Source organism: Pithys albifrons, chromosome 13, assembly GCF_047495875.1.
Source record: "Pithys albifrons albifrons isolate INPA30051 chromosome 13, PitAlb_v1, whole genome shotgun sequence".
Classification (NCBI taxonomy): Eukaryota; Metazoa; Chordata; class Aves; order Passeriformes; family Thamnophilidae; genus Pithys; species Pithys albifrons.
The window spans coordinates 4,840,901-4,852,500 of NC_092470.1; the positions used below are offsets into that span (position 1 = coordinate 4,840,901).

General features: G+C 51.6%; 2 protein-coding genes across 5 annotated transcripts in view; one reads left to right on the forward strand and one right to left on the reverse strand.

Moving 5' to 3' along the window:
- ARID3B (AT-rich interaction domain 3B) overlaps window positions 1–9,904 on the reverse strand; it is a 33,721-nt gene extending 23,817 nt beyond the window's left edge. For all 4 annotated transcript variants that reach the window (XM_071568706.1, XM_071568705.1, XM_071568704.1 and 1 more), the window contains exons 1-2: window positions 9,832–9,904; window positions 6,278–6,960 (exon numbers count right to left, since the gene is read on the reverse strand). In XM_071568706.1, the coding sequence (XP_071424807.1) occupies window positions 6,278–6,871 (594 nt within the window). In that variant the 5' untranslated portion in view covers window positions 6,872–6,960; window positions 9,832–9,904. The remainder of the gene's footprint in view (window positions 1–6,277; window positions 6,961–9,831) is intronic.
- Window positions 9,905–10,060: 156 nt separating this feature from the next.
- LOC139678071 (actin, cytoplasmic type 5) overlaps window positions 10,061–11,600 on the forward strand; it is a 3,488-nt gene continuing 1,948 nt past the window's right edge. Inside the window, exon 1 of the mRNA XM_071568631.1 lies at window positions 10,061–10,152. The gene's annotated coding sequence lies outside the window, so the exon portion shown is untranslated. The remainder of the gene's footprint in view (window positions 10,153–11,600) is intronic.

An 11,600-nucleotide genomic window follows, 5' to 3' on the forward strand; every position in this document is an offset into this window, starting at 1 on the left:
AGAATGACAAGGTTTGCACCCCACTTCCCACAGCTCCATCCTGAGATTGAAGAGAGGACAAGCAGCAAAGCTCCCCCACACCTTGTTGATGAAAAGGAGCTTACACTGAGCTAAAGTCATCAGTGTTTGGCCATATGTCCAGAAAATCAGGAGAGATGGATATCACTTGGCATGACACAGAGTGATCCAAGGTGAGGGACAGTGGTAGCATTTCCTCCTGCTCTAGAGCTGGAAAGGTTTAAAGCCAGTTCCCACTTCCCACATTAAGCTACTGGATAAGGAGAGGGTTCCTCACATACCTCAGTGCAAGGGTGGGCTGTGGAAACACAGGGACAGAGCACAGGTTTGGTTTGGGAAGCAGAGCTGCCAAACCCTCAGCAGCAAGGAACAAAGATGTGTTTACCCAGAGCACAAGTGCCAACAGGCCCTTTCCCAGGTCTCAGCTTGGATCTGGAGGGACTATTCCACTCACCAAAACCTTTGGGGCCACGCCAAGGCTACGACTAAAGACACCAAATATCAGCAGCAGCTGGAACAGCAACTCGAGCACAGCTGGGACAGGTAAATCACTAAAGAGCTCCAGAGGTGTTCCATATGCAGAATAAGCTCCATTCTGCCCAGCAAGAGAGCTCAGCAGGAGCCTTGAATCAAGTTTCCTTTCCATTCCTGCTTGCAAAACAAAGTTACCCTGTGCTAAGCAGCCTCCTCCACAGGGATGGCAGGAACATGAGAAATCAATATATCCTCACAAGTCATTAAAAGACCTTTGTATAAGCCAGGCAATAGTAGCAGGAAGGAAAAAACACTGTTCAGAGAGACAGGTCGTTCCCTGGGGAGAATCCTGCCTCTCCCTCCACCCCTCTGTGACCAGGGAATTTGCTGATGTTTGACAAACAGCCCTTGCATTACCATGGCCCAGAATTTCTATGGTTTCTCACAGAAAAAGGTGGTAGATGTGGCCCTGGATGTGCTCAAACCCCTGATGAGGGCTGAGGGGGAAGGCAGAGGTCTTGGGAAGGGCTGGCCACCTTCCCAAGCTCCTGGCAGAGCCACGGAGCCTTCCCTGTGGCACAGACAGCTTGGAGGTCACCAGAGCCCCCCCAGTGCCACCCCCTCCCCAGGAGGTTGCAGGCCTGGCCTCAGGAACAATTATACCTACACCTATTTTAGGATTAGTCCCCAACCACCTGGAGTATCTTATTCGAGGGAAGCTGAGATGTCCAGACCAATTTTGGTTTCCAATCCCACATTCAAAAGCCAGAGTTAACCCTGAGCTGCCAAGCAGACAGAAGAGGAGATAAACATTTCCCTGTTTTTCCCAGCCCATTCTTTGGAGGACAAAAACCCTCCAAACAAGAGGAATAAAAACTTCTGGCATGAAACTCAAACTCATTCTGCACCTCTTCACTGCAGAGCTTCAGTTTGGACAGGAATCTGCTGAAATACCCACTTAGGGGTGAGGCTGAACATTTGAGTGAACAAGAAAACCCCTCCCGTGAAAGCACCAAGTCAATGGAAAGGTACAGGGGCAGCAATTTCAGGATTATCAGAGAAGCCACAGAAATTCCTTTTGTGGGTAGAGTTAAGCCTTAGGAAGTGAAACAGATGCTATTATAAAGAAAACTGTTGTACTACAAAATGCTGATAAGATCAGGGCTGCTGCCCTGAGCTGCAAGTTCTCAAGCACAGAGAGCCAAGTTGTAATTACTGCCCTCACAAGCTCTGCTGGAATTGGAATCAACCCTTCCCAACTTTAGTAATAACAGAGCTCAATTCAACATCCACCAGCTTCAAAGACAGGCTTTGAAAACATTTTAGTGATTTCAGGAATGGCAGGGAGAATGGGGAAGGAAAGAAAAGGAACGGGTTGAAGTTTAACCAATTAATTACCTTTTTTTTATTAAGTTGCATTTATGTGTTCCCATGACCTGGTGACTGTAGCACCAACACAATTCTCTGCCAAACAGGAATCTGCTTCCTCATCCTTAAGGAAAAGTTGGACTCTTTGTGAATGACTCCTATTCACAAATACTCAGAGGAATTAACTAAAACCCAAGTGACAAGATTTGTTTGGTGCTACATGGGGTGGGAAGAGAAATTCTCACTGCCACACTGAGAGTCACTGATTTACCCCGAGGTGAGAAAAACACAAGGGCAAGAAAACAACACATTCCAGCTCTTTCCACCTCCAGGTTCTCCAGCATCAGCTTGAATTCCTAAAAATTGGTACTGAAGGATAAGCTGCCACTATTCCTACAGATAAGTTTAGCACCTGTATAATCCTAAAATGAACCATTTCTTCCTCAAGATATAAATTACCTCATTTTGCTGCCTCCAGATCCAGCACAGCCACTGGAATATAACACACCTGTGGAACTACATGTGGAGATGAAGACCTGGGGGAATTCTCTGAACCTAAACCACGAATTTCAAGAGAAGCAGCAACTGGCAATTTAAGAATTCAGATCTGTCCTTACAGCAAAAGAGACACCAAATATTTAATATCAGCTGTGAAGGAAGAATCTCCTCCCACTACAACACAGAAGGAAAAATACAAAGTGACACAGAAAGGGAGCCAAAAATCCAGCCCTGAGTCAGGTCCTGGATACCTGAAATAATCAGGAGGCAAAAACCACAGCGTGAAATGCCACTTTTTTATTCCTGGAACTTTTCCTCCACCTGGATTAGCCAGTATCTCCCGAGCAATACCTCCACACACACCACTCGAGGCACATACTTAAGGTTATGGAATCCCAGCCACTCATTCCTGGACCCTGGAGCAAGAGCACAGTAATTATTTTAAGCTGACTTATCTTAATAAACACCGTGACCTTTGTAAAAGTTTAGGTCAGGATTTTCAGGAGTGACTGGTGATTTCTGAGAATCCATTATCACACATCCCCCAGCACCAGGGCACAAACCCCTCCCTGGGTCTGTCAGCTGCCTTATGGACACTCACCTTGCTGCAGGAAACAAGGCACACCACGTATAAGCTGCTGCCTGCAAACCTTGGCTTTATTTTTACATTCCATGCAGGAATGTCTGTGCTGTAGTAACAGCCTGACAAAACTGCTCACACTGGTGCTGCCCACCAGCCCTGAGTGGGGAAGGAGTTGGCACCACCAAGCTGGTGGCTGAGCTCCTGCCTTTCCTACACGGCTCTCCCAGGAAACCAGACGGATCCCCAGGCAATGTGAGCACCCACAGGATAGAATCACAGAATCATAGAATGGATTGTGTTGGAAAAGACCTCCCAGATCATCAAGTCCAACCCTTGGGCCAACTCCAGTCCCTTTACCAGATCATGGCACTCAGTGCCACGGCCAAGCTCAGTTGAAAAACCTCCAGGGATGGGGAATCCACCCCCTCTCTGGGCAGCCCATTCCAATGCCCGAGCACTCTCTCTGCAAAGAAGTTTTTTCTGCTCTCCAACTTAAATTTCCCCTGGCAGAGCTTGAGCCCATCGTGCCCCCTTGTCCTATTGCTGAGTGCCTGGGAGAAGAGACCAACCCCCACCTGGCCAGAACTTCCCTTCAGGCAGTTCCAGACAGTGCTGAGGTCACCTCTGAGTCTCCTCTTCTCCAGGCTAAACACCCCCAGCTCCCTCAGCCTCTCCCCACAGCACTTGTGCTCCAGTCCCTTCTCCAGCCTCGTTGCTCTTCTCTGGCCCCGCTCCAGCCCCTCAATCTCTTTCCTAAACTGAGGGACCCACTGCACAACCATCCACCAAAACCAACATTTGCACCTGTGAAATGAAAACCTCATTTTCCTGCAAAGAAAGGCAGCCCCCAACACCCTTTCCAAGCACGGCTGTGGGAGCTGAGACGGATTTCAGGGGATTCCAGCAAGTCAGGAGTGAGCTGAGCACACACCCCCCAGGAATTCTTTCAGGACTGCAATTCCCCAACAAGCACCTCCACTCCCCAGTTGTTCTGTGCTGACAAGATTCCCACTGCCCCTGTGCCATAAGCTGAGCCAGCTCTTTTGTCTGCTGGCTTGTCCTACAATTATTTATCTGGCTGTTCAGGACTGAACAGAAGTGGCTTCATTTTCCTGGTGGTTTCCATCTTTCTTCCATCTCCATGTCACATCCCTCCCAGGCAATCTTAGCCTTACACTTGCAGGGGACATTTTTCTTCAAGGCATGGCTCTCAGGAGAACAAGCCACACTTGAAAGAAAAAAATAAAGTGACTTTCCCTCACTTTGTCGCAGGCACCAGCCATTATGCATCCTGGGAATATTCCCAGAGCTGGGAGCAGGGCTGGTTATTTGCCACCAGCAAAACTGAAGCTTGAGAAAAAAAGACTAGTTCAGGAATCATTTGCTAAGCAAACTGGAGAACGCAGGTGCTTCAGCATTTTATTCTGGTTTTTCTGCCCAACACAACCATTTTAGAGAAAGAGCAAAGATAAAATCCAAGGATCTTTAAAATATGCCTCAGAAATTGAAAATTTCGAGCAAGGCAGTGTGAGTGTTGAGCATTGAGAATTAAGGGGCCAGTCCACAGCTCTCCACACAGCTCTCCCCCATTCCTGTCATGCCAGTCCCAAGCTGGCATTCCCCTGGTTTATGCCCCAAGCAACCTCTGCTCCCCAGCTCCAAACTGGGTTCAGCAGCTCAGTTTTTCCCACCTGGAATGCAGACTCCACTGGGGAGCACAAACAGGTTGCTGGGCAGCATTGACCCTGCCCAAGGGGAATATTCTGCACCAGCATCACCAACATTGGGCACTTCATTGGCCTGGTGGGCACAACATCCCACCTTAATCACATCATTCACCAGCACAGCTTTGGATCCAAGTCACTCCATCTCCAATGGCTGTGCCAGGAGACAACATTCTGGGATAAACCTGCCCACTTCCTGCCATGCTTTCCAACCATCCAGAACTGCTGTAGCACAGGACAGCTCTGCAATTCCTTTATAATCCACTCCTTCACTTGATGTCCATGAATGTCTCTGATTCCTGCCTTTCCTGCCTGCCTCCCCAGCAGTAAATCAGATTTACACAGCAACAAGAGTCTTCCTTTTCCTGGTGAAGATTTGTGCACTTTGGCTCCCTGAATAAACTGGCCTGAAAACAGACTAAGCTGGGACCTCCTCCCAAAATGCTGGATTAGTGCCAGAGTGGGCCAAAGGACTGGAGCAGCATTAGTGCACACTATGCCAATTGGAGAATAGTGTTTTATTTCTCTTTATTTTTATTTTTCAGCTGCTCTGGCTGGTCTTATGATCACTTGCCTTCCCAGGACAACCAGTTAGATCTGCAGGGCTCTCACAAGATAAGCAAGAAGCACTAGCTGAGCAAGAAATAAAACCAACCACAGACTAAAGCCAAGGTTATTTGGCTTTTTTAAGAAAGTGATCCCTTAACACCCGAGCCCTGCCTCCTGTTCTCCACCCAGAGCCCTGAAAGAGGAAGTTTACAACACTCCCATCCAGTAAATTCTGAAGCAATGGCCCCTTGACCAACAAATCCACTTAATTTCCCTGCAACAGCTTGAGCAACTCTCTTTTCTCAACCCAACCCCTCTTGTGAAGCAAACACAGAGTTAAAAAAAAAAGGCAGCAACCAGTAGCCTGCTGCATCCCCTGCATGTTTTATAGCACCACCAGTACAAATATCATTCACTTGGCAACTCTGATGAGTTCCTGCCACATGCACTGGTGTAGGAACACCCCCAGATGGTTTGCAGGAAGAGCTAGGTAGGAAGACCACAGTAATCCACTGAAATATCCACTCCCAGCACAGAAAATGATTCCATGATCCTCTACAAGGAGCAGCAATTCTTCAGTCAAACATAGAATTAACCTCCTAAGGTGGCTGCTTCCTACCTTCCCACACATGAAACAAAGTGGGTCTGACTCCCATGATCAGTGGCAGGACACTCTTCCCTGCCTGCCCCACACCACCAACCAGAAATCCAAACTTCCAGCATCACACAAAGGGGTTGGAGGTGTCAGATGAGAAATAAATCCAATGAGATGTTAGCAGGCAAGTGACTGCACCAAAAATGAACACACCACCAGGCTATTCCATTTGGAATAACCCACAAATGCCTCTCCACAAAGGTTCTCACAGACTGGGGGTTCCTCTATCTGGAAATCAGTAAAGCAAAGTTCTTGTGGAACCTCTTTATGAAAGAACAAATACACACCAGGGAAGCACTGCCTTCCAAAGAGCTTTCAAGTGCTTGTAGCAGGACACAAGGCTAAGAAAATCCTCAGGTTGACTGAATATTATGGCCCTTTTTAGGAGGAAGGAATGTCAGCACTGACCTGTTTGAGCTGCTCGTCCAAGCGCCAGTTCGGGCGTCCTGCCGGGGACCCGGAGTGCAGCTGCTTAGTAGTGTCTTTACCCTGTTCTTCCTTGCCCTGCTGTCCCACCCGCTGGTGCCCCTGAGCAGGGAGAGGATTAGAGGTAGAGGGCACTCTTTGGTTGGGATGGGCAACTTTGGGAGCACGAAAATACTTGAGAGCAGAGCAGCTTTCTTTCCCAGTCACATCAGCGCCATCGAGCTCGCTGCCTTCCAAACCGCTCCCCTCCTCCTCTTCTTCATCCTCATCTTCCTCTTCCTCCTCCTCCTCCTCCTCCTCCGGCTCGGAATTCATGCTGCTCTGGTCGAAGGCGCGGGCAGGTGGTGCCAGAGGAGTGGCTCTGGGCAGGGCCGTGCCGGGCGGTGCCAGCGGGGCGCGGGTGGGTTGTGCCAGCACCGCGCGTGGCACCGCCAGATGTTGCGGCAGCGGCACCTGCGCCTCCCGCAGCTGCCGCTCCCGCCGCTCCCGCGGATCCATCTGCACCGCCGGCTGCTGCTGCTGCTGCTGCTGCTGCTGCTGCTTCTGCAGCTGCTCCACCACCGCTTCCAGCTTCATCCCGCAGTTCGCATGGCTGGGAAAAGAGGGGGGCGGCTCCGGCTTTATCCAGCAGGGTTCAAGCCCCGACCTTGGGAGACGGGCAGAATCTGAGAGAGAGAGACAAATATTTGTCCGTATGAATATAAAATGCTTTCATCTTTTCCCCAGGAAGAGGATAAATAGAGTGCAAAGCCAGTGCTCTTTCCTGTGCAGGAGACCGTGAAACAATCAGCTCCACGTTTAACAGCCTCAGGCTCCAACTTGCATTCAATTTTCAGACTGTTTAATTGTATTTTCGAGCCGAACACATTTGCCAGGACCTCGCTCTCCTATACCCCAAAGACACCATCTGAAATGCCTTTGTCCACGGGCCCAGTCACAATCCTTCCATGCTTCCTAAATAATTACTTTTGAAAGGTTAGGTTTGGAGTTCGGTGCTCCTGAAATGCTGCCTTAAAAGGAGATAGCCAGGACCATTTAATATATTTATATTAAAAACCAGGCAGGAATCTGTTGCACACCATTATCACTAAATTCTTCAATGCTTTCACTACATTACAAAATCCTTGACACTTCACACTTTCTTTATATCTTAATTTAAAAAATTAACTGCATTTAGGCATTACTTTATCCAAGGAGGTGGAGATGAGAGTACAGCAAAGAGCACTGAGCACCAAACAACTCCTGCCTCTGCATCCTGGACTTTCAAACCACATCCATGCCCTCCCTTCCATTTTCCCAGCCTAAGGATCCAAGAGCTTTCCCAGCTCTCCATTTTGACCTGCTGAGCCAGCACTTGAGCAAAGACCAACAGAACAGCCCATGGCTGGAAACACAGCTCTGGATAAATCCTGGAAAGACGACAGCGCCGCTAATCCCTGACCGTTCAAATGACCATGTGTATTTTGGACTTTGTGTCACCAACTGGCCCTGCTGACAGAGACTGCTCTCCTCGGGGGGAAAAGATGATTAAACAGATCCCACTTGCTGCCCTTCAAGGTTCATTGATATCAAAATACAGCCAGCTTGGAGAAACAAAGGAAAAGCCAACTACAAACAAGCTCCAATCTCCTCCACCTCCCACTGCCCTGTTTACAGCCAGCACGGGCTACTCAAGCCACACACTTGAAGAAAAGAGAATATTCTGTTAAAAAATGTTTCAAAACAGGCACAATTCTGCTCTAAAACAACTAATAATCTACCAGACAGCAGTTTCCAAAGTGTAAGACAACTCCCAGCATCCCCAGAGCATCCCTAAGTGGCCAAATGGCATCTCTCATATGAAGTGCTATGTGCTCAACCCATAATTAATAACAGCTAAACTAATTTTTCCCTCTGCAAACTCTTCCCTAAATAAGGACCCAAAGGAACAGCCTGGCTGGTGCATTTTTACCTGGTGTGGCTTCAGGTTGCAAGCGAAACACCATCAAGTGGATTAGTGGTTTGGATGTCAGGAGCAATACCCTGCACTGCCTGGCAGCTGGGAAGAGCCTCGGGAAGGCACAACACACCATCTGTGCTGGTTCCACACACGAGCTGGGCTGGGGGTGTTGCAACAGCAGCCACAAAACAGCACCAGAACCCCCAACCCACACCTGGGTATGGTGGCACCCAAGGGGACACTGGGCACGATGGGCTCAAGCTCTGCCAGGGGAAATTTGAGTTGGAGAGCAGAAAAAAATTCTTTGCAGAGAGAGTGCTCAGGCATTGGAATGGGCTGCCCAGAGAGAGGGTGGATTCCCCATCCCTGGAGGTTTTTCAACTGAGCTTGGCCGTGGCACTGAGTGCCATGATCTGGTAAAGGGACTGGAGTTGGCCCAAGGGTTGGACTTGATGATCTGGGAGGTCTTTTCCAACCCAATCCATTCTATGGATGTGGCACTGAGTGAGAATCCACCACGTCTTGATCCAACCCCACTGTGATCACCAGCCCAGGGCACAGAGTGCCCTGGGCTGGTGATCACAGTGGGGTTGGATCAAGGGTTGGACTTGCTGATCTCTGAGGTCTTTTCCAACCCAATCCATTCTATGATTCTGTGATTCAAACACCGGGAGCAGCTTGGGGGCCTAGAGGGTAATAAATGACCTGAGACTTGCAGAGCAAACACAGCTCAGGTGCTGCAGCAACACCCAAGAACGTGGCACCCGCATTTCCTGGAGCTCAGGTACAGCAGTGGGGCAGGTTATGATGCTGGGCTGCATCCCTGCCTGGCACCATCACCCCCAGAAAGGGCCATTTGGGGGGCAGCAAACACAGCCTCGGCAAGGCTCAGCGTTGTGCTACACAGGCAGCAAGTTCACAGCCAGTTTTAAGTCCAAAAGGAGGGGGTTTGCTCACAGAAAACCGCTGAAGGTCTCCGGGCAGAGCTTAACGTGAAGTTGGACTAGAAACATTACACCACTCCAAGTTTTAAGTGCACGAGCACGGATAATCCCCTACTTCTTGTGTATCTGCCTTAACTTTGGGGTCTCCCCTCGCTTGTCTCCCCTTTACTTTCTGTGTCTCTCCCTCGTTTTCTGTGTCCCTCGTCCCTTTCGGTGCCGCACCCGCCCAGGGCAGGGCCCGGCTCGGCTCAGCCTTTCGGGGCTCCGAACCACTGCGAGAGCCCTCCGGTTAAACAGCCCCTTCACTTCAACTTTCAACCAGCCCTTCAATTAAACAGCCCCTTAATTTGAACTTTTAACCGGCTCGGCCAGGACCCCGCCTGCCAGCGGCTCTTGGAAACACCTTTTTCCAAGCGGGAACCACCGGGAAGAGTCAAAGCCGGAACCGACCAGCACCGAACTCCGGGGGCTGATAAACAACCTGATCAACGCCCCGCCCCGCTCTACCGGGGACCCAAAACCACTTCAAGAAGAGACACGGGGGCAGAGCAGCTGTGCGGAGAACCCCCGAACCCCCCTCCGGCGCTCCAGCCACCGGAGCCGCCCCTCCCGGTGCGGGACCACCCCCTCCGCCGCCCCGCACACGCCGTTACCTCCCGCGGCGGGTCCCGCCGGTCCCTGCGCGGCCGCGGCGGCTCCTCCTTCCTTCTTTCCTTCCTTCTTCCCTCCCTCCTTCCCTCCCGGGCCCTTCCGCCCCTTCCGCCCCTGCCCGTCCCGGAAGCGGCGCGGCGGGGGCGGTGCGGGAGGAGGAAAGGCCCTCCCTGCTTCCGGGAGGGGCGGAGCCTCCAAGGGAACCAATGAAACACCTCAGCACCAGGAGACTTCCGGTTCCGGGGAGTATAAAGGCGCGCGCACGGAGGCCGTGCCGGGCAGTCGCTGAGGAGGCGCCGCGGGATTGAGGGAACTGCGAGAGGGTGAGCGGGGCCCGGAGAGCCCTGGGCCTGGTCGGATCCCTCCCTGTGTGTTTGGGCAGTCGAAGAGGGTTTTGAGCATCCCCCCCGTGTCTGCCTGGCTTTTTAGAGGGGGTGAGGGGTTCCGTGCGGAGCTTGGGGGTCTCCCTTGTCTCTTCAGGCTCTCACGGTGGGGTTGGGATCACCTGCTGGGGCCCTCATGGTGGGTTAGGGGTCCCCCGCGTCCCTTCGGGCTCTGAGGGGGGGATTGGTTCTTTCCTTGTGCGTTTAGGCCCTCGAGGGGCAGATGAGAGGTCCCCTGGGTCTGTTCGGGCCCTCAGGGGGATTAGGGGGTCACTCCTCGGGGCCCCTGGAGGGGCCAGGGATGCCCCAATGGTTTCGGGGTCCCTCTTTCTGTTTGGATCATCGGGGGGCCTTTAGGGATCCCCATGTGTAGGCCCTGGGAGGGAAGGGGCAGTGGTGTTTTATCTTGGAGGTCTTTCTTCTTTCATGTCTGTGATAAAGGTGTGTTGGGAGGGTCCCCTTAGATTCCTGGGGAGGGAGGGAGGGAGGGAGGGAGGGAGGGAGGAGGAATCACAAAATCCTGGAATGGTTTGGGTTGGAAGAGATTTCAAAGATCATTTGGTTCCAACCCTCTGCTGTGGGTTGGGACACCTTCTACTAGACCTGTGTTTGTCTTGTCAGAGATTGTGTATCTATGTGTGTTGTGAGGGAAGAAATAGATAAGATGTATTTTATCTCCATGCTTTGCTCCACAGACCCCTCAGGACCCAATATACAAACCCCTTCCATATCCCCCTCATGTCCCAGCTGGGCACAGAGTGGCTGGAGAGCAGCCAGGCAGAGGGACCAGGGGGAACTGAGGGACAGGAAGCTCAACAGGAGCCAACAGTGTGCCCAGGTGGCCAAGAAGGCCAATGGGATCCTGGCCTGGATCCAAAGTAGCGTGGCCAGCAGGCCCAGGGCAGTGACCCTTCCCCTGGACTCTGCCTTGGGGAGGCCACACCTTGAGTGTTGTGTTCAGTTCTGGGCCCCTCAGGTCAGGAAAGAGATTGAGGGGCTGGAGTGGGGCCAGGGACAGAGAATCCACCTCCAGGGGCAGAGAATCCACCCTGTCTTGATCCAACCCCACTGTGATCACCAGCCCAGGGCACTCTGTGCCCTGGGCTGGTGATCACAGTGGGGTTGGATCAAGGGTTGATGATCTCAGGGGTCTCTTCCAACCCAACTGAGAAGAGCAACGAGGCTGGAGAAGGGACTGGAGCACAAGTGCTGTGGGGAGAGGCTGAGGGAGCTGGGGGTGTTTAGCCTGGAGAAGAGGAGGCTCAGAGGTGACCTCAGCACTGTCTGGAAGTGCCTGAAGGGAAGTTCTGGCCAGGTGGGGGTTGGTCTCTTCTCCCAGGCACTCAGCAATAGGACAAGGGGGCATGATGGGCTCAAGCTCTGCCAGG